General features: G+C 52.1%; 7 protein-coding genes across 7 annotated transcripts; 4 read left to right on the top strand and 3 right to left on the bottom strand.

The window, feature by feature from the left end:
* Nucleotides 1–78: 78 nt before the first annotated feature.
* Nucleotides 79–3,305, bottom strand: SMAC4_06831 (uncharacterized protein). The gene is made up of 3 exons (XM_003349007.2): nucleotides 1,967–3,305; nucleotides 1,460–1,891; nucleotides 79–1,394 (listed from the first exon to the last, which is right to left on the bottom strand). The coding sequence occupies exons 1-3, from the start codon at nucleotides 2,078–2,080 to the stop codon at nucleotides 390–392; spliced, it is 1,551 nt and encodes a 516-aa protein (XP_003349055.1). The 5' UTR covers nucleotides 2,081–3,305; the 3' UTR covers nucleotides 79–389.
* Nucleotides 3,306–3,516: 211 nt separating this feature from the next.
* Nucleotides 3,517–6,702, top strand: SMAC4_06830 (uncharacterized protein; the record flags this gene model as incomplete). Its single annotated transcript, XM_003349006.1, has 1 exon — nucleotides 3,517–6,702. One exon carries the CDS (start codon nucleotides 3,517–3,519, stop codon nucleotides 6,700–6,702), a length of 3,186 nt encoding a protein of 1,061 aa, XP_003349054.1.
* A 499-nt stretch (nucleotides 6,703–7,201) lies between these two features.
* On the top strand, nucleotides 7,202–11,416 carry SMAC4_12805 (uncharacterized protein). The gene is made up of 2 exons (XM_024655330.2): nucleotides 7,202–9,229; nucleotides 9,307–11,416. Exons 1-2 carry the CDS (start codon nucleotides 8,240–8,242, stop codon nucleotides 10,846–10,848), a joined length of 2,532 nt encoding a protein of 843 aa, XP_024511230.2. The 5' UTR covers nucleotides 7,202–8,239; the 3' UTR covers nucleotides 10,849–11,416.
* Nucleotides 11,417–13,154: 1,738 nt separating this feature from the next.
* On the top strand, nucleotides 13,155–16,614 carry SMAC4_06829 (uncharacterized protein). Its single transcript, XM_003349005.2, has 2 exons — nucleotides 13,155–14,532; nucleotides 14,629–16,614. The coding sequence occupies exons 1-2, from the start codon at nucleotides 13,670–13,672 to the stop codon at nucleotides 16,058–16,060; spliced, it is 2,295 nt and encodes a 764-aa protein (XP_003349053.1). The 5' UTR covers nucleotides 13,155–13,669; the 3' UTR covers nucleotides 16,061–16,614.
* A 766-nt stretch (nucleotides 16,615–17,380) lies between these two features.
* On the bottom strand, nucleotides 17,381–18,297 carry SMAC4_06828 (uncharacterized protein). Its single transcript, XM_024655331.2, has one exon. The coding sequence runs from the start codon at nucleotides 18,236–18,238 to the stop codon at nucleotides 17,651–17,653; it is 588 nt and encodes a 195-aa protein (XP_024511231.1). The 5' UTR covers nucleotides 18,239–18,297; the 3' UTR covers nucleotides 17,381–17,650.
* Nucleotides 18,298–19,365: 1,068 nt separating this feature from the next.
* On the top strand, nucleotides 19,366–22,714 carry SMAC4_06827 (uncharacterized protein). Its single transcript, XM_003349003.2, has 2 exons — nucleotides 19,366–21,461; nucleotides 21,533–22,714. The coding sequence occupies exons 1-2, from the start codon at nucleotides 20,424–20,426 to the stop codon at nucleotides 22,538–22,540; spliced, it is 2,046 nt and encodes a 681-aa protein (XP_003349051.1). The 5' UTR covers nucleotides 19,366–20,423; the 3' UTR covers nucleotides 22,541–22,714.
* A 622-nt stretch (nucleotides 22,715–23,336) lies between these two features.
* SMAC4_12923 (uncharacterized protein) lies at nucleotides 23,337–25,300 on the bottom strand (the record flags this gene model as incomplete). The annotated part of the gene is made up of 2 exons (XM_003349002.2): nucleotides 23,337–23,882; nucleotides 24,803–25,300. 2 exons carry the CDS (start codon nucleotides 25,298–25,300, stop codon nucleotides 23,337–23,339), a joined length of 1,044 nt encoding a protein of 347 aa, XP_003349050.2.
* Nucleotides 25,301–25,621: the final 321 nt, after the last annotated feature.

Genomic DNA, 25,621 nt, shown 5'->3' with positions numbered 1-25,621 from the left:
CGTCATCACTGGATCTACGTGCCGTGAAACAATGAAAGCAAGTGGCAAGTAGACGGTGGCTTTGGTGATCAGGAAGTGCAGTACATAATTCGATTAGACACTATGCTATGTGCTTTGCAAAACTCAGCGCGCGTGGTCCTATTTCCGTTACAGCTCGTTTCCCCCTCCGCCCCCGTGAAATACATATTCTAGTTTTACAAAATCATACAGATGGATTCCCCTTATAAAACCATTACCCTGTTTAAAATACCCCCTTTCCCCCCCTGTATACGCTTTCAAAAGCCAAAAATCACTTCGCTCACGGTCTGGATTACCTACCTAGCTACGCAGTAAATAATACTTCGCAGTAAGTAAGTAAACAGCACCAACAACCACAAACAACAACAAAATCACGCCGGCTTGCAATAGTTCGCCGGAAAACTGCCTCGCTTCCCATTCAACTCGCCAACCCACCAATCCTGATCCGTATTCGTCTTCTTGACAATCTTGATCCTGTCGCCCTCGTTAAACGCCAGATCTCCCGCGCCTTGCCCCGCAAAGGTATACAGCGCAACCACGTACTCAGCCAGCTGCTGGCTCGCGATTCGCTTTGGGGGCGGGGGCGGGGGAGGTCTCTTCTTGGCGACTGCTAAAGCAAAGTAATCGGTTCCATTACCGTTGCCATTGCCGGCACTTCGAGCAGCCTGGGGGCTATGGGCCCGGTTGATCGACATTGATGGAGTCGAAGGCGACCTTGGGAAGGGTCTGTTGTTCTCGAGCGTGGTGCGGTCTACCGGACCTCGCGCCAGGGAACTAGCCTGCGTAAAGTCGGTAGGAGCCAGGTACTCGAGTCTTTTCTGGCCTTGGTTGCCGGAGTAACCGGAATAAGAGGAGGCCGGCGGGCTGGAGGCATAAGAGGACCGGTCTGATGCTGCCGGTGAATGGGGCCGGGAGTGGTAGCCACCTGCAGAGGGGATACGCAAGTTGTTGCGTCCTTGATAGCCGCTGCCGCTGTGGACTGACGCACTGGAACTGGACGGCATTGGTGAAGTGACGCGACGCATGTCGTTCCTCCCGGGAATCATTGCCGAAAGCCTTCGGCCTGGGCCTTCGGGTGCCTGTAGAGCCATGGGTGAATGGGCGGCCTTGCCGCGGGCTACGATGCTGACGGACTCGAAATCATCCCGAGCGGGAACAAAGGCGGCTTCCCATGCTGCCACGACCTCAGACATGGGAGGCGGAGGCGATGGGAACCCGGATTCCATGCAGTAGGCGTGAACAGTCGTATAATATAGTCCCAACAGGCGGTTCTGGATGAGAATCAGGGCTGCTTGCAAGGGGGGTACCAGGCTGAAAGAAGCGTTTATGATGGGTGGCAGGGTCGATTGGAGGTGGTCGTCGGCGATGGCGAATTCCTACTTGCAGTGTTAGCGTGATCGAACACGAAACCGAGTTAGTTGCCTCGAGGGTAAGTCCTTACATCACCTGCTTGGGCCATATCCACCTCAGCCTTTGCCAGAGAAGCTTCCTCCTTCGGAGTCCTTGTATGTTTTTTGTGAAGCTTGCTGACTTTTTCTTGGGCCCTTTCGTAATCCAGCCTCTTGTTCTCTCGTTTCTTGATCGTTTTGCGAATTGGGGCGATACAATCCCGTGCCTCCACAGCCGGCCGAATCACCCGATCTTCGATGGTGCCGATTTCTTCCTCCAGCTCGGACTTGAGTTCGCCATAGGCCTGTTTCAACCTGAATGTCCGCTCGAGTTGTAGCCGGGGGGTAGGGACGGATTCGCGGCCATGGCCATCGGAGGCGCCGACAATCGGATCGTAGAGGCCTTCGAGTTCGACGACAAACTGCAGTTGGTGGTGGACGAGTGAGGCCCAGGCGTCCCTCCAAGCTCTAGAGTTTTCGAGTAACTGGGTCACGAAACAAGTCAGCGACAGCACAAGGGAGACCGGTTGGGCGAGGATGAACGGCAACGGTGGGCTTACCCTTGCGAGAAGCTGGTCCGCATCTTCATATTCCTTCAGTAAAACGGAGACCGAGGCATTGTTGCCGGGGCCTTTGCTTCGAAGCTTTGTGAATTTGCGCTGCACAGACTGCATCTTGGTTGCTGTGTAGTGCGGAAGTAGGCGGGCGACTGGGGCACTTTTTGTTGTTTACCTCGATTGCTGCCGTCTAAGTCCGGGTTGGATGTTCGACAGCCAGACAAGACACCCCTGAAAAGATACAAGGCGAAGCCAATGCTGATCCGCCGATCAATGGGTGATAGATCGAGGCTGTTTGGAGAAGAGGCTTTCGACGTAGCTGTCTTTGTGGGAGGATGAAGTGGATTTGCGATGGAGATGGACGTAGGAAAGAGGTCGTGTCGCGGAAATGTTGATCGCGACCGACAACCCCAGGGTACTGGTAGGTGTTACAGGCAGGACTAGCTTGAATCAAGTAGCAACAACACCACGGTAATGCTTGGCCAGAAAACTCGGTTGATGACTGCATCAGGGTAGCATCGAAGTGAAGGTAAGAGCAAGTGTTGAATTGGGTCGAAAGGCTGTCCCTTTGCCCAGAGGGTAGCTCGGAGCAAGTAAATTAGTAACGAAATTGGACATAGGATAAACAGGAAATTAGGTAGAGGTGACCACCTATGACTAGTCAGTTGTTTATGGAGACTCTCGACTTGTAGGTGACGGCAACGCTTATGGTAGATAGGATAGTATGGGTTTATACGAGCATCTAAAATGCCCAGTCATCCTGTTGCTTGACATTTGACTGAGGTGGTGTGGTCCAACACGAGCTGGCAGAAGAGGGAAAGAGGTACATGAAAGTCTCAACGATGCCGGCCGACGGGCTGCGGAAATGAGGGGGCGCCGCCATACAGTTGCATCGATAGGCTGCATCAAGTCATCAACGTAAAGCGTTGAGACTTCAACACCTTTCCCAACCTCGATGCTGCTTGGCTACCATGCTGTACCGCCGGAGACAACATCAACACAGCCTCTGCTCCTTGGTAACACAAGAACAACGAGAAGATGTGGTGAACTTTTTGGGATAACGCCAACTGGGCCCCAGAATGGGAAAATGACAATGGGCTGCTGCTAGCGTCACTGCCATCATAGCGTGAAACAGGGGTTGCCAGACCGGCATGCGGGGCCTCGTCCCCGGCCCTGAACTGTCAGTGGCCCGTTCTTGGCATTGGGTGCCTGGAGGGGGGCAGTTTGCAACACCCGACTGCACCTTCTGCTTCAACAGACGGAAGTGCAGTCACCTGACTGCGCGCTTGAACGCGGCTTCCTTTGCTGAAGCTATCCGTCGTCGCGTCCACCCGCCTTGCCCCTGGAAGCTGCCAGAGGCTAGAGTAGACGACATCTGCCCAAATGACAAAGATCTGAATTCTCTGCGCTTCTCAGACGAGCAGTGTTGTTTCGCTCAACACATTTGGGATTGTCAGTCGGGCCATCCGACACCATTCGATGAACGCCAGACACAATCGGTAATGCGACGATAAGCTATCGGTTCCCCTGCGACATGCCTATTGATAGGCACCATGGCATCCATAGCTTCCTCCGGGCGCTCGGCTGCTGGGGCTAGCGAGACAGGCAGCACTGCTCCGGTGCTCGAATTCCTCTGCCTCTTCACCCACGACTTGAAAAGGAAGCAAAAGAGATGGCAGGATGGCCACCTCAAGTATCACACCTTCAACAAGCGCGTCATGGTCTACGATGACCGCGGAAACTATGTTGGTGATATGCACTGGCGTCGAGATTGGGATTTTGACGAGGGCGAAGAGATCGAGCTGGAAAGGGGCGGCGTCATCGTCCAGGTTGCCGAATGTGTGGCACGTCAGCAACAAGATCTCTCGGAACTGATAGACAAACGGGCGAAGGAGAAGGAGCAGCGCCAGGCACAGATAGCATCACGACCAGCCCGCCCTGTTCCCGCACATACGCCCCTCCGAGTCACTCCCAGGAACAACGCCCAACAGGATCACTTCCAAACTCGACACCGACGCCTGAACCAGCTTCTTGGCACCCCGATAGGCCATCACGGTCGTGCTCTCGTGCCCAACGAATCGCCTTTTGAACAGCGACACAATGTCGAGGAATCCAACGATGGAGCTGACAGTTCTAGGCCATCAAAGAGGAGACGATATGAAGACACACCTCCGAGCAAGATGGGATATGCTCAGAGTTTGTTCGGCGCGCCATTGGTTTTGTCAGGGGCACCTGCGAGCTCGGCACCCTTGCGGCGTCCCGTAGCGTCCAAGGTTCAGAGTAGACGTGAACCCTCTCCACCACAAGAGGTTGAGTCTCGGCAGCTAGAGGAAAGTATCGCGCCCATTCCAACGACTCACACTATGCTCTCCAATCGGACGACAGTCCCAAGAGCCGAGGGCGTGTCACGACCGACACCACCGGTCAAAAAGAACATTCCATCGCCTGAAGAGAGTCTGTTCGTGAGTCAAGAGGACCACTGTGATTCTGCTCAAGGAGGGTTGGATCATGATGACCAGAAACACCAAGCAGCGGACCTTAATACCAGGCCATATGGGCGTTCGAGTTCCTTCGGCGAATCCACTACAACCGAAGCGGCATATAATACCAAGCGCCCACCAGTTGCCAAAGGAAAGGGCATATTGCTCTCGAACAATGGAAAGAGCTCGGCGTTGCTCAACAACAACATGAGTAGTAACTCTACGCGATCTCTTTTGACATCTTCCAAGAAGGTCACACAGCCAATCGTCCTTGACGACGAGGACGACGACGATGATAATGGAATTGAGGGGGGCTCGGATGAACGCAGGAAGGTCTCTCCGCCTCCCAGAACAGTCACTGGGGGCAAATCTAAACGTGCCGCTCCCGTTGCAGAGGAGGCGCAAGGGAACAAACGCAAAAAGACTACATCCACAAAGAAGCCCCTCGTCGACAAGGGACCTGGACAAAAACCACACAACGGATCAGGTTCAGTGATACCTCAAGATGAGCCGATGGCGGAACTCAAGATCAAATCTCGGCAGAGGCGTGGTTTATTGGTATTGTCGGAGAAACCAAAGAGAGCAAAACGTCCACCAAAAAGCCCTAGTGATGAATTTACAACTGGGTCCGTGGAGGAGCGTACAAGTGCTAAGATCGTGGACGAATCCGACAACTTGACTTTTGATCAACCAGAGACCTGTCCAACTGTTCCCGATGACTCGGATGATGACCCTTTTGCTTCTCCAATGCCTGTCATCGACGGCATTTTGTCACAAAAGGGCAAATCCCAAGCTAGGGATCGAACTGAAGGTTTTTCAAAGTCAGAAAGACATCAGCCCGTCGCGAATCAAGGTCTAGGCGGAGCTTCCGCTGCCGCCACGGATTCACGGACAAGCCCAGCAAGGAAGAAGCGGCAACAGAATGGCCAAGATTTAGTGAGCGCCTCCGACTCCAGCTCAACATCACACAGTCTGCAAGTTGCCCAGAAAAGAGAGAAAACCCAGAAGAAGCGAGTCAAGGCCAAAAAGAGCTCTGTACCTCCCGAACCCGAGAACAACGTACGGGTCGAAGTAGAGAGGGAAAGGGAAGATGAGGAGATATTGAGATACCCACGGAGGCGTAGAACCGCTCGAAGACCAGCGTTGCTGGAGATCAGCGATGAGACCACAAGTCACAAGTCTGACTCGGCTGAAGCCAGCACCGATGAAGAGCTACCTCAAGTTCCCGTTGGTCCACGCTTAGCCAAACTCGCCAGGAAAGGCATCAAGAGCAGAGAGGTTATTGGGTTCGTTCCATCTAGCTCTCCGATCATCAGCATGTACGAACAAGCCGAGCCAGTCCCTAGCCATCCGACAGGAGAGTCTCGCTCAGTGGCTGAGGAAAGCCCAACTACGTATAACAACACGAAAGATCACGTTACGCCAAAGAGCGCGAATGTAACCATGGCCGAAGACAACGCAGAGCGCGCTGAGAAGACCACATCGACGTTGCCGCTCCCTGCTTCCGAAAATGGGGTTGATGACGCTTCCCCAAAACAACCCAAAGGGGTTTCCGAACAGATCTCACCGGCAGCGACGAGTAGCGGCAGCAACAACGTCACTGATGGAGACGACCCCGCGGCATCAATCACGGATAAACAACCGCCTGGCAACGAATTAAACGATCACAGCACCAACGACGTCGCCAAAGGAAGTGGCAACGTCTCGGCCAATATTGCGGCATCAGCCACAGTCCGTAATCACAAACCACAGCCGGTCCAACAGATCAAGGAACCCCCATTACCTGTGCCAGATCAGGCAGGCCGTAGTGACGGGTCAGGAACCAAGGAACCTCAAGCGAAGGGCGATACGGCAATGTCACCATTACACAACTCTCTTGTGGAGGACAAATGCCAAACTGGTATTGCCGATAGTGTTCCGGTTCCACTAGATGCTCCTGCAAAACCAACACCACCCGTAGACAACTCATCCAACCAAGTCGTCTCAGCGCGGATCATAAATCCGGCTACAAGGGGTCGCAAAGCAGCACTGAAATCTCATGCAAAAGGCCAGGTACCGCAGTCTATTCTACCGGCTGAGCCCCCTCCAGAGCGTATAGTGCCACGAACCCGCGAGTTATTGAGACGTGAAGCCGCTGGGTCCGGCCCTGAAGAACGGCCAAGGAGGAAGATGACCTTTCCAGGCTTCACTTCTGCTCGACAAGGCGGTCCCTGGAGCAGAGAGGCACATGACCTGTTGGAAACAGGGCGGCCGGCTTGAAGCTACATCCTCTTTTTCTGGCGTGAAGCCTGCGTTAAGCTTGGTTCCATGTGGACAGGCTGTATTGTTATCGTTGAGGCCACTTAGATGCCTCCACCCTTTGAGACGCAGGAAGCATGTAGTTGGTCGACGCCACCTGTGCGTAGGTATGGACGATTATCCGCGGCTGGCACGGCAATATCATTCAATGGCGAGGAACAAGGACATGTTCGTGCAATATTGATATTTGTGCCTTATTATTGATACCATTTCCCCTTCAAATCGTGCAAAGTCACAAGACAAGATATGCATCCCAGTTGACCCTTTCATGAAGCTTAACGAGGTGGCAGAAATTGTAGTTAGGGCCTCCCCAGTTGGTTGCCGGTACCTGAACTGTCCTTCCTTTAGTAACCAACCAATCCACGCGACGGCGTATGTCCTACTCCAGAAAAGGGCACATATGCGGCCAATACGAAAACCATTCAACAATCTACAAAAGGAAGATGGATATAACTTCACCGACGAATTTTCAAAAAGCATTGTCGTGTATGTTGGATCCAAGCTCGCTAGTGACGCGTTTCTGTCACCAGGTACCCGGAAGGATCCGGCATTCAGGAACAGGGCTTGCGATATCACTAAAGCGTCCAGGTGACACCCTATTGTAACCTCTTGGCAAAGAGTGCCTCTGAAGAAGTCAACTGAAACGTGGGGCGTGCTTACTTCCTTCTCTCGACCTTCTTTCGCCTCGCCCTCTGCTCTCCGCATATTCAACGCGTGAGGACGGCGATGGCGTTCATCTGACAATCCCAAAGACCAACGGCAAACCTACCCGTACCTACCACTCGAGTCGGGGTACGACAGCAGCTTGAGCTTCGAAAAGTAGCCGGGCGACCCCCACAGCTGAGCTTGAAATAAAGTAGTTCATCGCTACCTCGCCAGGTCCCGCCGCCTACGCCTCACGGCGATTTGCAAACCAATCCGACTTGTTCCATGAGCGATCAAGAAATGTCTCATGAACGGCCTGGTTTACCCGTCGGATATTTGCTTGCCATGAGGAACCAGGGCACTGCCTTCCTTGTAGGCCTCGGCCGGCCGACGTTCACGAGGAATACAACAGGGGCAATCACCATATGAGGCTAATGCGAACAGCCAAGAAGCCGTTCCATCCTCAGCTTGCCTGGCAACTGAGTCTATGGGACATCCAGGCATGGTTGTGTCAGATTCTGTCATTATACATGAAAAAGTCGCCTTGGTTTGCAAACAATCCTTTGGCCTCACTTCCGGGATGGATACTGGCCTCTTTTGGTGCGCGCTTTACTAACCATATACATCAAGGAAGCACATGGATGGTGAGGGCCTCTTGTCAAGTGTGCCGGGCACTTGAAAAATGGCAAAGAGGCGCAGGAAATCATTTTGCGTCAATTGGAAGGGCTGCCCAGATCCCAATTGGGTAGAATGAGGCTCGAAGCTTAACACCCTACCAACAGGGCCTCAATTTGAGGTATCGACAACGACTATAATATCAAGGGACATTATCCCACATTTTCAATCCAGAGCTATGCGTCTCTCTCATTCTTCTTCATTCCACATACCTTCCATTGCTAGGAGTCGACTTTGGCCATTTCCTTTGTGTCTGTCGCAGTCGCGCGCTTCACGGACAACAGGTTGGTTTCTGCCTGAGGGTCTGCCTAGCCCCCTCCCCCTGCTTGTTTCGTGTACTGTACGTACTCTCACCAGAAAAAGCTCCCACCAGGCTATCGAGGAGGCGCAAGTCTATCCATTTGTTGGCACATTTCTTCCCCAAGATTTTATTTTTTGTTTTCTTCCTTTTACAAAGACCATTCTCGACTTCTCTATTGAATCTTTGTCTCCAAATTCGATTTCGCTTCTCGTGGCTCGCTGCCCCCAAGACTTTTACCCTCTACTGTGTACACGAGTAGCATCAGGCGGGGGACACTTGCGTGTCGCAGCCTTGTGCACTCACGCCTCCTTCAATTCCTTACCTATCTATATCAACCTTTTGCCCTTCCACCCAGTTACCCGATACAACTTATCGATCCTGTTTTGTCATCTCTATCTCAACCGGTCTCAACAACAGAACAAAGACAAAGTAGAACTCATCAGTGCCATGTCCAGGCCCGGTCCTACCAAGCCTGTTCAGGGCGCTGACGGATCACGAAAACCTCGCCAGTGCCCAGAAGCACAAACGCTCTACAACCAGATGCGGGATGTTGAGGAAGAATCCAAGCGTCCTCGGCGTTTCAACGAAGCTCTACGGCAGCAAGAACGAGGCAGACAGAACGGCCCCGGTTACAGCTCCTACCTGGACATTCCCCGAACAACCTATAGACGAAATAGATCTCGTACTGGTTCAATCGGTAGTGCCGGCCCAGCGTCGACACAAGGCTCGGATGGAGGAGTTGAAGAAAGCGGGCGAAAAAGGCGAGGCTGTCGCAACAAACCTTTGGATGAGGCTCAGAGGTTGAGAACGGCATTTGTTCGAACATATGTTCATGCTTGCGGAGAGTGTCGCCAGCGTAAAGTAAAGGTAGGTTGTCACATATACCAGACAAAACCATAGTGGATAGCATAGATTGGCTAACTCTTGCTTTCCTGAATCGACAGTGTACTCACTTCGATAATAGCGAGCTCGAAGCCAACTACCAGGCATTCAAACAGTCAAGGCGCACAGTAGCTCCAATGTCACCAAGTCTCCAGATTCCCAGTAGTCCGGCGGTGTCATATTCTCGAGGGCAATGTCCAAACGACATGGAACTATTCGGAGTCGGTAGCCATACACACGGGTGTCCTAATCAGCCGATTGTTAACGACCATGAACATGAACATCGCGACGACGATATCGTGCTTGACAGTCCATCAACAATGGTCGATACCTCTAGGGGAGATCTCTTCCTGTCCATGCAAGCCGCTCCGATCAACATCAATCCAGCCTACAGTTCAGCCTATAGCCCAACATATATTGCCCCTATTGGCTTTGATGATTTATATACACCATTCCACAACCTTTATCCCGGTTCTCCGATGCTGTCCTCACCAGGTTCTTCAGTTGGTGATGAAGAGAAACCACTTGGCTTACTTGCCAACGGTACCATCTGGGAGTGCAAACGAGGAGCCATCGATCCATGGACACTGGCGCGCACTGACAACGGACCGCATGAATGCCACGCACGCTTCCAAAATCTTAATTCCCTTCTGAACCACTACAGAACTCAACACGAGCCCTTCTTCAACGACAGAATGGTCCATAGATGTAGCTGTTGCGGCTCTTTTGCAGGACCTTACGACCAGAGCTGCACGAAGTGTACAATTGACGCTTGTTTAACTTGCACTGCTACTTGGCCGCTTGCCTCATGGTATTATGGTACCATGATGCCTCCTGCTCCCAGTTTGATCTCTGGCACATCGACGATCCACACCGGACAAGGCTTTCGAAACGGAAACGGGCTGCTGAGTCTTCCATCATATTTCGGAGGATCTAACTCTTACAGCACCGGCCCTGACGGATCCAATGCCTACGGATCCAACTCCTTCGGCATATACGGCGGTAGCAGCTACGCCGGCTCCACGAGTGGCCAGACTTTTGGAACGACATCCAAAGGAACTGCTGAGACACGGCGGTTTGAACACTATGCTCCTCTACAGCACCAAGTATCCTCAAACCACGATCCCCTTCGTCATCATCACGACGAGAACTCGATCTCCGTCAAACCAACAAGGGAGGACCGCCCAAGGGAACCCCCAAGGGAACCCCCAAGGGAACCCCCTAGTGACTACCACCACTTTCCAAGAAAGTCACCAAAATGCTCCGCTCCCCCAACGACGTTTTCCCTCATGGTCAAGTCAGCAAATTCATTGAAGCTTAACGCCCCTTGCCTTACCTTGACACATTATCTGATCCTGTTGCTTTTGTTTTCCTTTCCCTCAAGGTCTTCAGACGTGGATAACACCGCCTCGTCATCTCTGATCAAAGAGGTTGTGCGGTCCATGGGCCACTACATGCCGCTGGTATCGGCTTTGTGTATTGCTGTGGGGGTACTCGGGATGTGGGTTTATCGATTCGGATCTGAAGCTGTCGAAGAGACTACCAGCAAGGTTGTCGGTGATGGAAGGCGCAGCAGTCTGTTGTCAATGTCCTTGGTCGCCTAACGAACGTTTGATATCGAAGCTTTCCATCTCCTCGACTACGGACTCTTAACGCTTTTTTCCACTTTTCCTCGCTCGGTTCTGTTCGGCGTAGGGTCTACCAGGGTCTATTAGGGTTGGTCTGCTTTGGGCGGTTTGCTTGTAATGATTTGATAACATGATGACGGGTAGGCTTTCCATGGAGGAAAGGGAGCAGCAACGCCATTCACGGGGACTTTTTACACTATATATACTCTGTTCCCATAGACATACTTAATAAGACCATGGCCAATACTTGACCATCTCTACACTAGCTCTACCACCTGGAGGCGTTGCTAAGGCCGCCCATATGCTGCCCTGGTGAACTAAGTTAAATGCCTTGGAGGCGAGGCCCAGGCAGGGCAGTGAGTACCAATATCATACAACGCATAGCCTACATTAGCGGCCAAGGAGAACGGTTTTGGTGTTGCAGGTAAGAAAGCCACTACCAGGCTGGTAACGAAGCTTTGTAGTTGGTGGCAGTGGTCGCCGCCACTATCATCAGGGGCAAGTGCAGTGCAGTGGCTCAAATTGGGCACGAGAACTTAACTCAATTTTCGCGGCTTGCCGTTCCCTGATGTAATGGAGTACTATTGAAGAGTCATACACAGCCACCACTATCATCTCTACGGTGTGGGAGAGTGTATGCATGCGAGTGTACGGACACAGCCCTGACAGCCCGCCCAAATTCCCATCTCCCATTTCCCATGGCGTCGTCGCATTGACGGAAATCGCAGGTTGCACAGACTGCGGCGGCAATTGCCGGCAATGGATGCTGAAGAGTCATCCATCGTTTTTGTTTCAAGCTTTCTTTTTCTGTCCAACCTTATCCGAGCAGTGAGAGAGCGGAATTGTCTGGTCTGGTTGGCTGGTTCACATTGGGAGTTGTTCAGTTTGCCGTTGACGTACGAAGACGGAAACAAAAAGAGGAAGGATGGCTCAGTGCAGGGATTGGGGATTGACTCAATCCGCGGCTTCCATCCATGCGCCCTGGCGGACCCTTGCTCGAAAAGAACCCAGCATTGGAAAACTGAGAGAATCGACCAATCATATTTACAGAAACTCAGAAGTATGGAGCAAAGCCTGGCTTAGCGCTGGCACCCCACCCTATCCACTTTCTCCACGAAAGAATGGAAGGGACGAACAAGTGCGGGTCCACTGAGTCGAAATGAGATGGAAGTCAACCTCGAGAGATGCCCTGCCAGGCTGACGGGCTGCCTGATCTGAAGCCTCGAAATTCCATCAAGGACACGAACTTGACCGAAGAATTGAGATAGGCATAAAGCTGTGTTAGTATAATTGAAGGTAAGGTCAGGGACAAATCTGTCGTCAATGGGATGATGTCCTGCCATGTTCTTCCATCTCGTCGTTAACATTATCAGACGAAAGGTAATTAAGGAAAGGTGAAGACGGGAGCTCTGCTGGGTTTCCAAACACCAAGATGTCTTCTCACAGCATCATCATCACAACCAGATGCTCTTTGAGATCCGACTTTTCCGACCTTAGTAAAAGGTTGATTGACTCATACGCACATGCATATCTCATTGAACCCACATTCTTTAGGCATACATTCTTTTGATCGAGACTGGCAAACTGCCTGCCCGGCTTTGCGGTACAACACACATTGTAAGACGAATGCGACGAATGAGAAACGTCAGTGCCGGGCATCTTCTGTCTCTCACCTCACTTTCTTCTCAGCAAGGCCGCCGAATCGCCAGCCCTCTGCAACTTCTGAAGGGTTGCGTCGAGTGGATCAAGCCAGCGTCGCACCCACCTAGAATCGCTCGCCGTGCTCAACCATGCAGGCCGCTGCCTCACCCCCTTGCTGGGTCGACGGAACGTCCGCTGGTGGAATATTCTGTAGAACTGGTGTGGCCAGACATAACATCACCACTCAACATGTGGCCAAGAGGTCAATTCACTACGGGAAGAAATCAGTACGTATTCTACGGTGTCTTCAAGATTATTGTCTTTTCGCAATTCTTAAGAAGAGTCACTTCATGGTTTTCGTCAAGGGAGGACCGCCCTCTTATACTGAACGCAGCTGCGATGCGGCTCACACTTACAAGAAAAGAGGCCGAAGAAGTACCCGTTCAAACTGCGTTAATCCCAAATAGGCTCGCCGTGAGTTCAAAATACACTAGTCCTAATTAAGCCCGTGTCTTCTCTCCCACTGCGCCTCTCACCCGTCTAACTACTGGTCAAAGATTCCGCTTCTTGCTGCTTTCCCATTGTTGGTCCAAGTGAAATATCGGCGTTGACTCCCATCGGCCTACTGCTTCTTGCTCTTCCCTTTTCCTCCTTTTTCCATCGAAATCGAATTGAGAGAACAACCAGTCACTCCGGCTTCCCAATCACAGGTGCCCCTGACAAGACATCGTCCCCTTTCGTCTTTCGACACTCGACTGAAGTGTCCCGTGCACAAGCAGCCGTGTTAACCACCCTGGTGGACAAACCACAAGGCAGTCGTCGCAGCAGTTCGAGGAGCATCCCCGTCGCCGTCAAGCAACACGGAGATCTCCCTACTGCCCTGCCGTTACCCCACCAATCTTAAGTTACCGCAACCCACGACAAGCAAGCAAACCCATCGGTATCGCTTAGCCAACAACAACAACAACAACAACTTTGATTCAACCACATCAATCCAAGCTTTCCAGAATCTGGCACAGATTGCCACATCGGAACCATCGCGAAAGAGAGCCACTCGGCTTGGCCCACCCTGGAGCAGTCACGAGACTTTGCTTACCTTAACTCCGACACATTGTCATCAACAATTATCCCCGATACCCCCGAGACTCTGGCTCAAATGACTGGCATGTCTCGAACCAATTCGGCCAACGCCTTCATGGAGGGCTTCTCGGTCTGCCAGGCCAACCTCGGTGAGGCCCTCACCTGGCTCCCTGCCATGGGCACCCCCGAGCTCGACGAGATGATCAACGCCTTCATCCCTGGTCCTGCATCCATCAAGGACAAGCGCGCCCACATCTCCATGGACTTCCTCAGCTACTCGCAACGCACCGGGTTCAACTTCAAGTTCTACCCCGTCCCCTCCACCTCCTTTGCTACCGTCAGCACTGCTTCTCCAGCAAGCTCTTCGCAGTTTGTCGACTCTGGCTACGCATCCAGCTTCAACGTCTCCCCAGTCATCTCCGACTCGAACGCGTGGACCCAGTCCCCGGCCTCTTTTGCTTCCCCAGCCTCCTTCGACGATGCTACCAGGATAGCCAAGGCCACCAAGAAGTCGACTGTTCCTAGCTCCCGCCAGCAGCCCGTCGACTTTGCCCATCACCCTGGCATGCGGATCATGACCAAGGATGGCCGAGATGTCACCAACTCTGCCTCCCGGGGATGCAAGACCAAGGAGCAGAGGGACCATGCCCACCTCATGCGCATCATCAAGGCTTGCGATGCGTGCCGGAAGAGGAAGGTCCGCTGCGATCCCAGCCACAAGAAGCGGGCTGCCACGCACACATCTCCCGCTGCGACCGAGTCGAAGCCCACTAAGAAGCAAAAGAAGGAGACAGCAGAAGCACCGCCGCCTGCTCCAGTCGTTTTCGAGGCTACTGCCGAGTTGCTCATCGCCGATTCCTTCGAGAACTTTGATGCCGCCGCATTTGCCATGCCCTCTGTTGAAGGAACCGAGACCGTCGATGACCTCTTCTGGAACCAGTACTTCAACTTTGACCAGGATGCCTTCCCCGACTTTGCTCCTGCCACCTTCGACCAGTTCGCTCCTTCCCAGGAGCTCTTCTACCAGAGCACCAGCTCCTCCTCCGCCACCTCTCCGTCGCAGGCATTCACTCCGGAGACCCCGGCACACACTCGCCCTTCGCCGGCAATTCCCACCGAGACGGTACTTTCGACCGCCACTCCGGCTCTGCCCTACCTAAACCCGGGCGTTCCTCATGGCACCGAGTATGTCGACTTCAACCTCTACTCACCGCCTGCCGACTTCTCTCTCGACGAGGAGCTCCTTGGCCTCGGCCACCAGCAGTCATATGCAACTTTCAACGCTGGATACACCGATCAACAATACTTCGGCCATGCCAGCGTCCTTGCCCACAGGACCGAGTCACGCTCCAGTCCATCTTCGCCCTCCGTATCCTCCGGAGTGATAACAAGTCATCAACGACTACCACTTGAGGTATATGGCGGACTCCATGGAAGCGGAGACCTACAGACCTCGAGCAACGTCTCGCCAGCTGTACAGACCCCTGGTCAAACGACTGTACCACAACAGCAGCGCCGTCCCCAACTCGCATCACGCGATGAGAGCAGGGTAATCCTACAGGCATCAGATCAACTACCTGTTGTGACTGGCTCAGGAACGCTACCAACTCCAGCTTCTCCAGGCTCGCAACGCCCTGCCTCCCCGGCGCTCAATGTTCAGCATGCACCTCATGACGTAAATCACAACACATCTGTGATGAACTTCGGCAGGAGGCCCCTACAACAGTCACCAATTGCATCTTCCGCATCTGTGACTACCGCTGTACTTGTCACCATTCAACACGCATCATCTGTTGAACAACAGTCTCGCGCCGAGACGGCGACAAGGTCTTCAAGGTTGAGGTATCCAGCCAAATCCAACAGCTCTATCTATCAAAGACAGAAACTGGGGCTTGCTGGTCTCCCGGTAGACCTCCAGACAACTTCCCGAGATGTCAGCAGCTGCGGCATTTGTCACAGCTCTGCTGCCCCCAACTCGACCCTCCTAAGGACGACAACGACATCCTCGTCACGGTCGTCCACAACCACCACCACCATCCTGCCAGGCCGACGAGAAAGCGGCGACGGAGAAGGATTCGCGAAGATGGGACAAAAGCTTGCTTCGAGCTACAGCGCCTCCGCGTCATCTTACACTCAATCCTCCTCCTTCCCGCTGGTCGTGCTTGGTCTCGTCTCTTGTCTCGTGGTAACGGCTTTGCGGTCATACTGCAGTAAAGACAACTTACTCAACACGCTGTTCATTGCGGGCATATCATTGTTCTCACTCTGGCAACGACAATCATCATCATCATCATCTCGGTCGTCAGTCCTAAACACCGACGTCGAAACCGACACCGACACCACAACGTGTTCCTCATCAGTCCAAGAAGGACTCGTCTCCTCACTCTCGCGACACGCGCAGATGCTTGTTGCGAGGAATTCGTCCCTTGTTCGGATGGTGTCCGGATCACGATCGATCATGGTCTAATTTGACTCCGGCCAAGGCCTGGAGTTTTGGACAAAAAATAAGATTGATCTGATCTGATCTAGCCGGATTTGATTGTTGCCAATTGTCGAGATTTCTTTTACGGCATGCAAAAAGCATATGATTCAGTTTGTTTATTTGTCTGTTGTTCATTAGCGGTGTGCAGCGTTTGCGTTTTTCTTACCACGATACCCCAGACTAAGAAAGTCTGTTTTGGTTTCTTTCTTTTCTGAGCTCGAGACATGTTGTCGTTTTCTGTTGTCTCCGCATCTCCCTTGTGGGGATTGGAGTGGGAGAGGGCGATGATGCTTTTTCATGGCGGCTTGCGAAGCGAGTTTGACTTGGGTTGATGGGAACGGCCTGACAGGGTCGGATGAGATGGGAAGGGAAAAGGGACATCTTCCATCCTGTGATGGTTTCATTTCCACACGGGTGTAGAATAGTAGATAGTATGTGGCAGTGTTGTTGGCTCTCACTCTCCTCGATCTGGGATGACTTACGATCATAGTCATCAGTCAATTCATCAATACAAGTCGGTCTCCTTTGGAGGCCGTCGTAAATTATAACCTTTGCTCTTCCTCTCGTACAGTGAACTGTGATATTTGGGCTTTATGAAATATGCTTCGCAAGAGTGGCTTTGTCTTTTATGTAACATTTGACACGAACACATCGCATTTCATATGATACCCATCCTATCGTGACACCCCAGAAGGCACAGGAGACCCAGTCTTGCGGCAACTAAGTCCCATTTGTTCCATGGAGTGATGGTTTTTTACCATCTCGACTAAACATTAAACATTGCCTCCGGGGGAAAGCAACGAAGCCACCAATATGAAGCGCTTTGTTGGGTCAATTCTTTAAAAACATAGATATTGCCGTTAAGTGCAGAAGAAAAGTTATAAAAGCGGCTATTCACGCTAGATTTGAAATAATTCAAATATTAAATAAGTATGTTAATTGATAAGGAAATTAAAGGCATTAAATAACAAAATCAATAATTATAAAATGTAAAAATAAAGACAAAAGTTTACAAATTTGAATTTAAATGTTACAATTAATTATATTTATTGTCATGGCTTGGCGTTATACCTTCTGATTGGCTGCATTACCTACATGCCTCATTTGTTGCATTTACCTGTCGGACTCACTTCCTATTTCATTCTTGTGTTTAGTCGTGCCAGCCAGACTCGCACTTCCTCCTCTTCTCTTTTACTCTCCATAGTTAATTATTTATTACATTCGTTAGGTTATTCGTGCGCACTGCCCTCAAGACCTACGTGCCGTGACATTTATGATGCATTTAATAGGGGCGTCCGCGGGGAGAATAAGAATCAAATTCTCTCGTTTCTCAATCTACGTTCCTCCACCTTGTGAACACGTATCTTTTCCAGAATCTTCGAGTCTGAGGGATGCGAAGGATGAGCCGCCAACGGGGTATGGTCCCAAACCCACTCCCTCTTTTCCTCGATCTCGAGCGGCTGCGAGTAACGCAAGCTGACCAAGCTGCCGCGCAAGCAAACCATCCATACGGCTTCCTCCGGCGGACCACCATAATACGGCCTCTCACGTGAGACAATCCTCGCTTTGAAAATATCATCGCGCAAGCCCATAAGCCAGGGATGAACAACTGCCGCCCGAGGTCACAGTTAGCAAAGCCGAAGCCGACAGTTGGTTGGAAGAGACACGATTATCCACTAAGGTAGTTGCCGCTGACAAAGTCACGCACCGTGACGAAACCTTGGCCACTGCCAGCCGTGACCACCAATCTCGGGTCTTGGTTCCGAAGCGGTCTGTCCTCTCCATAGCATTTGATGAGAATCTCCTCGCCCGAGTCCTCCGTCCAGCTGCCGTCCTCCTTTTGCACATCCCACTTGCGTCGGACGTCGTCGTCAAGATCTCCATACTTGATCCGCTCTTGTTGGCCGCGGATGGGTGCAGGGCCATCACCTCCATGATGCTCGAGGTGCTCCGCACCGACCGACTCGAAGCTTGCGACATGGTGGTACTCATGCCACTCGGCCCAATCGCGCTCCCATTGTTCGCCTTGAGGTCAAAAACTGAAACCTCAAGAGACGAGGTCTTTGGTTCAGTGAGGGGCTGCTGCGCGACCTCGTGCCACGTGCCGATGTCTGGATTGAAAAATGGTTCCAGATCGTCATGTGCACTCTTCTTATTCTTCATGACGGAAATGGCGGTAGGGAAGACACCGTCGAACTGCTAATAGAGTCGCTGGGCGGCGGGAGTGTAGATGATGGGCCTAACTCCGGCGTCTATGAGCTCTTTGAGCGAGGGGAAGAGACGCTCTTCCGAAGATTTGGATGGTCCATGGTTAGGTGTATGGGATGATTGAGGTTGCGTTGCTGGGTAAAGTGGGTTTAGACTGGGAAGAGTTAGTAATTGGGTCGGTGACGACCAGCGAATCCCAGGTGTTGTATGTTTTTTGTTGTTTTGTCATATTTCCCTCTCTTTTTGGTTCTTCTTTCTAGAAGATTTGCTTTTTGTCAACTTTGCTCTCATGTGAAGATTTGTGACGGCGGATGTTGACGCACTCGGACAGAGTGTTGCGCGGGGTGTTGCCCGTGGTCGGTTTTGACTGGGCTGTAGCCGCTGATACCTGATAAGGAATCGCCTGCAAATCTCACCAAGTAAACGCACAGACATGCAATTATGCAAACTAAAGCATACCCGTAACGTCAAACCCGACACCAGACAAAGGAAAGTGGAGTCACTTCATCCTTCCATTCAAGGTCTAGCCCAACAAAAGTCTGCAGCACATGCAAAGGTACAACATGAACAAGGGCAACACAAGTTTGATGTTGGTCCCGTCGTGGCCACCTTGCCTGTCTGGTTTCGAAACGTTCTTTACCATTTTCCGTTGCGAATGAGGATATCTCATCTTTATTTGGCAGCATTGATTGCGGCTCTCTCCCCCGATCTTTTTTTGGGCGTTTTGTGGCGTATAAGCGCGACATCAGTACCGACCTCGCCTTTGACTTAGGCGCGGCTTTGATAGTTACCAATTTTGCAGTAAAGGTTGGTTCAATCTCGTTCGCTTTTTTTTTTTTTTTGCAAAAATTGCTTTCGTTTTCTATTTTCCTTCCCGCCGTGCATCCTGCATTCTGCAAAGCAAATACGGAGACGTGTTCCTGCAGTGAGTATTGGAGAGGGTCTTCTTTACCTATATCGTGCGAGAGTGAGCAAGCAGATGTAGTAAAAGAGGTCAGAATCAGATACATCCGGTCAAAGTGGGCCTTTTCTTGAAACTCGAAAAGTTTCTCGCTCACCAATCCTTGTCATTTCTGTCTCTCATTTTTTTGCTATGCATGAGTGAGCGCAAAAACCAGAACTAACAACACCAAACGGCTTGCAGAGTGTTGTCGACGACACATCACGACTTATTTGGACGGATCAGAGCCGTTCTGTTATGTTGGTGGCCGCAATTCGCCCGCTTACATACATACATACATACCAGGCAGACATACACTACTTCCACCAAGACGGGACGGAAGGAAAAAGTCAGTCGTCCAAAGTTCCAACATCGTTGGCATCACACAGACACCCATACGGCGTAACGAAGTCCGGGCCCGGAACCGCAATATTGAAGATTGGGTTTGACCGACGGGAATCGGAGAGTTTGAAGAAGGGTTTCCTTACCCGAGAAGCCGAAAAGGTGTCCATCCGTTCGTTCGTTCGACCAGGTCGCTCCTTCCAGTCAGCAGTCGCTGCACCATCATCATTACCTACCAACACACCCACTCACGTGGCCGAGGGAAGCAGTGCCGACTAAGTAGCTGCTGCATTTCCAACAGAACATCCTCTTGCTCTTGGAAAAGCAGTCGTCAGAGCAAGGTGACAGCCCGTCATTTGTGCAAACCTGGAAGCAGCAGTATCACTAGCATTACTGCTGTTGAGGCAAACTTTGTTGTTTTACGCATCAAGTTTGGACCGAAGTATCACCAGATCCGTGGCGTCACTTGGTGCTCAACAGGTTTGCCCTGATCCATCTATCTTTAACGACCGACATCGTTATTACAAGGAGGAAGGAAACAAAAGCGTTAGGTGGAAAACACGTCGAGAGAGAAAATTCAAGGACTTGCAAGGACCCCTCGGCAGGCGAGACCTAGGGAAAAGACGCAAAGGAAGGAAGGAAGGACTGAAGGAGACTGAGCGTGCCAATAAGTGGAAGGAACAACTGCTGGGAAGGAAAACTCAGCTTGCGCCTTTGTTATTTTTGGTCAGGCCACTGTCAACGGGGAAGTGGTTTGCTCCAGGAACCGTCTCACTGCAAGGCATAAAACGGAAAGAAAGAAGGTCGATTGCGACTGCAGCCGTTGTTGTTTTGCGATTGCTGCTTCCACCTTCCAGGATGGCATATACTTTCCTGGACGCGGTCGCGGCCACTGGCCAGCGCATTTCCGCTTTTTTCCAGACTCTCACCATTTTCCTCCTCGACCATACTCTCCGCCCGGCCTTCAGTTTGTTCTCAGGCAGCTTGAACATCCCTCTGCTTGAGGGGCCCCCACCTCAGCAAACTGCCGCCGGCGAAGAGCAACAAGAACAACACCCGTCTACCGAACTTGACCAATCCGCACAACAACCACCTCAACAACATCAACTTGACGTCCAATCTCAGAATTCTGTCACTACCACCACTCCCGCAATTACATCTCAATCGCAATCCACGGATCAATCTGAAGACGGCTTCATTGCCAATTCTAACGCTCTTCCGCAACCTTCCTTCTTGTCGCTTACGCCCGACCAAGCAAACAGCTCGAAGCTGCCCGACACGGAACCCGACATGGTCCGCACGTCATCGGCCACGGCCACGCTGGCACCAGAGCAGCAGCCGCTCAAGAAGATCCCCGTTCCCAACGTCGTTCCCGCCCTACCCCTAGTTGCCTCTGCCAAGGAGAATGCGACCCCTGTCAAGGTCGGCTCTGCCGTCGCCGCCCCCGCCGCCGATTCTGACAACAATAACCTCTCCGGAGATTTGGACCGTCTAAGCATTGCGACTAACGCCGCTGCTGTCGCCGCAACCGGTACCGCTGATTCCAGTAATCGGGTCACTCTGCAACCATTGGAGATTCCCCATGATAATAATACTACGCCTGCCGTGGCCGCTGACGGTGCCAATGATGCGGAACCTCGCCAACTTCTCAGGGCCAACGTGCTTCATGGCCACGGCCCTAGCACCAGTGTCGGTTGGAATATCGTCGACTCGCTTCCCAGGGCCCCGGTCGTCCGCTCCCCCGCTGTTCCTATCAACCATGAGCTCTCGCAGACTAGTCAGCTGAAGGAGGGCTTCACTGATAGCGCAACCCAACTCGAAGATGATCTTGAGACGCCTGAGGAGGCTGCGGAAAGGGCTATGCACGCTGGGTTCATGAGGGAGGCTTTGGATATGGTATGTTACCATGCTGCTTGACAACCCTCGCGTTTGTATGTGTATCGGTTGCTAATGGATTGCGATTGTAGGCCCGACTCGCCCTCAAGACCAACGAGACGCCCGTCGGTTGTGTTCTTGTTTACAAGGACCGAGTCATCGCCAGGGGCATGAACGCAACCAACGTCAGCCGCAACGGCACTCGACATGCCGAACTCATGGCCATTTGCGCCCTGCTGTCCTATTCCGGCGACGCTGATCTTGAGCCTAAGAACGCGCAACACCAGTGCAACCACGATGAGCCTAGTTTTTGGGGCGACGTCGACCCCCGTGACGGCCACCTCTTCCCCTACGGTCAGAAGCTCCATCCCGCTCCCCGTGTCGACCGATCCGTTGTTTCTGAATGCACCCTTTACGTTACCGTCGAGCCTTGCGTCATGTGCGCCTCGCTTCTTCGCCAGCTCCGCATCAAGAAGGTCTACTTTGGTGCTGTCAACGACAAGTTTGGTGGAACCGGTGGTGTTTTCCGCATTCACAAGAACTCTCCCTTCTCGATGGCTTCAGCCCCTCCGTCGCCTGCGCCCCAGAACGGCAAGAGCATCGTGAGACCTGCCTTGGAGCGTCGCCCCGTTTCCGCCCTGAACATCGCCACTGGTGGAGTTGAAGGTCAGGAGCCCGAGGCTGCCGGTGATGAGAACGATGAGACCAAGCAGAACGAGACTGTGGGCGAGCAGCCTGGCCAGGATACCACATCCCTCTTCGAGCCTGAGTTGCATGGCGATGGTGGTAATGTGGAGCCAGGCTATGAGGTCGAAGGTGGTTGGGGACGTGATGAGGCCGTCACCTTGCTCAGACAGTTCTACGTGCAGGAGAACGGTAGGGCTCCTGTGCCGAGGAAGAAGGAGGGCAGAGCGGCCCGCCTGGCGGCCATGATGGAGCGTGACGGACATGCTGGCGGACCCATGGCTGATGCCCCTGCGATTGCCAAGCCCGATGAGAATGGCGACGCTGTTGACGGAGACGCCGCGGTGCAGGATGGCGAAGAGAAGATTGATGAGAAGACGGAGGAGGAGAACTCAGGTAACAGCTCGGAGGTTTAATCCAGTCACTGGATCGAGGTACTGTCTTGATTTCCTGCAGCTTTACGAGCAGGATCTGGATTCTCAAAAAGGAGTGTTTCGAATATTGATTTGTGGAGGTATGTCTTCCCTCCCTCCCTTTTAACCCTCGTATACTTACTGATGATTGGTAGGTTATATCGTCAAGCATTAGGGACCGAAAAGCATATACAGGCTTTGCAACAGACTGTAAGGCATAAAAGCATAAGGCATGGAATGGCGTAGCACGAGATATGGTAGGGAGGCTGTTGTGTTTTTGTATCAGTTTTTTGAAGTGTAGTGTTTGTGCATTGGTTTGCATGTAGAAGATCGGTATCACGAGACCGTGAGGACTTCAGGTTATGGAAAAGCTATGGATACGTGCGGAAGCAAAGAGTGAAAAAGAAAGGAACGGGAAAAGGCTAAGGAAGATGTTATGCCTCACGGCGTTATGGAACATGGCCAGTTTACACCACGTTGGTCATGGAGAGATGTCATGGGCTTGAGGTGAACGCAGTCTAGAGGCCTTGCTATTTCAAATGGACGAGGGCTTATCATGGCTGTTGATTATGAGTAGTCTACGATATTGGAGGTTGTCTATGAAAATCTTCTACGTGGCTCGCTTTGGACATGCCCATTGAACGTATATATATGCCTGTGATCACCCGGGCTCGGGTCACCCCTATCCAACCATCCGTCCTTCACATTTCTTGCTCCTTCCCTGCCTCCTTTAGTCACACACCCCCCTCAGATCAGCCCTCGATTTATATATTACCCCCATGTGCCCCATCCCTCACCTTCAATGCCGATAAACCCTCTCAACAGCCTCTGCATTCCCCTCCCAATCCACCGTCTGTTCCCCCTCCTCCACATCAACAACCATTACCTCCCTAATCTTCTCCACCTCCTCCTTCGTAACCCCCAGCTTCTCAATCACATATTTCTCCGCACCACCATACTCCGCATCAATGTACTGCAACGTAGCCAGCATGAATTCCTTTCTCGAAGAGACCATGCGCTCGGCAGCTGCCCGGTCCCCGTCAAAGGCCGGGTCGGCAAGCACGTGGTCGACGATGGCGGACTTGCGGTGGGCGAGTCCTAAGTCGGTGAGGGAGTACTCGTGGGCGATTACCTCGTGGGGAAGGCAGAGGAGGGCCAGGAGCAGGGCCACGAAGAGGCCGGTGCGGTCTTTGCCGGCTGAGCAGTGCACAAGCAGAGGCGCTGGCTTGGATGTAGAAGAGGAAGAGGAAGAGGCAAGTTGCTTGAAAATGGTTCGGTAAGGGGCGTATTCGTTGGTTGGGTCGGCGGCGCCGGCGAGGATGGTGGAGTAGGCGCGGACGAAACCCTGTGTTTGAATGTTAATGTAATGGACGGTTGTCAGTCAGAGGAGGTGGTGGTTTTAGGAAGGAATGGGGGAAAGAGGGAAAGAGCGAAGGGAAAAGAAGGGAAGAAAAAAAAAAAAAAAAAAAAAAAAAAAAAAAAAAAAAAAAAAAAAAAAAAACAAGAGTCTAATAATATGGAAAAAGGAGAAAAGACAAAAAGAAAGCAAAACAAAAAAAAAAAAAGCTTTTGGGTTCTGTTCCAGCCTCGTAAGGCGATTGTGTGTAAAACCAAGTGGTCACCCGGGTAAGTTACAAAGGAAAAAACTGAAGCATCGTCGGATAATACATGCTAAGGTATGCTGTCCATCAAGGTTCTCAAAACAAAGTCGCACATTGTGTCTTGCTTGCTGTTGCATGGAATACGTAACCTTTGCAGACAGACACAGTTGAACATGCAAAAGTGACATATTGATGCAGGTCAAAATGGAAGGAAGGACGGGACGGTCAGGTGAGAGGGGATGAGACGCCTTAAGCCACAAAACGCCAACACATCGACAACCAACCATCCGTCCTACCGACATGCTTCATCAAAGCTTTCGTTATGGCCTCATGACAACAACGTTGTGCCACACATCATCTGCCACTTCTCAGTGCCCTTTTCCTTGTGTGTTCGCAACCTCTTCCCCCGTTCTGCCCCTTCTGGGTATTACTTGCAGCCTCCATCCAGCCTCACAAAAGCTGTTTCACGGTGTAAGGCAAGCAAGCTCCAGTGACCCGGACAACTTCCGTCGTCTGAGTAGGAGCGGTAACGCAAGGCGGGAGGAGGGTAGGTACCGGCTACCATCACTTTTCCCCGGACCCTCAAGGAGACGCAAAAAAGAAATACACAATGGAAGATTTAAAAAAAAAAAAAAAAAAAAAAGAAAACCCCGAAAAAACTCACCTCCGGCCCATTAGTATAATCCCTAAACCTCCTCATCTTAACCGCCTGCGCCTCCGGCGATAAATCCACATTCGCAAACACGGGCGTCCAGTGCCTCCGCGCGCCCTCCCACTCCCTCGGCTCCGTCCCGGGCTTATCTTCTTGGCCAAACTCCAGCCGGGACCGGAAGTCGTACACGTGCGCAATGCCCAGCGTTTGCATCACGGCTACGCCCTCGTCTGTGAGCTTGGTTGTGTCCGCGGACCGGAAGACCACGCCCTTACGGACCATCTTTTTCTTCTTGTTGCCGGAAGAAGAGGAAGAAGAAGACGGAATCTCGTAGCCGCCGACGTCGCGGAGATTGGCGAGCCCCGGGGCGGAGATGAAGGGTGGCGAGGGGAGGATGAGGCTGCCGACAGAGGAAGACGGGGTCGGGCCGGGGAGCTGGCTTGGGTGGGGGGCGCCGGAGCCGGAGCCGGAGCCGGAGCCGGCGGCGGGGATAGGGGGTTGGACACTCATTTTGTCGGCTGGGATGAGGTAGTAGTAACTGGGGGTGGGGGTCGGAGCTGGGAGCTGTAGCCTTGTGTTGTGTACGACTTGAGAAGTTGGGATCTATGGCGTCTGAGTGGATGTAAGAGTGATTGAGTGTGTGTTGTCGGTTGTTGTGTAGGACGGGTGAGGGGTCAGGGGGTGTTGAGTGCTACAGATCCTCTTCTGAGTGCCAAGACTTTGAAGCTAGAGCCGGTAGAATGCTCCTCTACAATATTCGCGATTCAAAAAAAGCCTTAGTTTCAGCCCCCTGGAACTAAATTGCGGTACCCGTTAGAGATGAGATCTCGA

Source organism: Sordaria macrospora, chromosome 1, assembly GCF_033870435.1.
Source record: "Sordaria macrospora chromosome 1, complete sequence".
NCBI classification, from domain to species: domain Eukaryota; kingdom Fungi; phylum Ascomycota; class Sordariomycetes; order Sordariales; family Sordariaceae; genus Sordaria; species Sordaria macrospora.
Note: the sequence above shows the minus strand (reverse complement) of the source record. Positions and strands in the feature narration are given on the sequence as shown.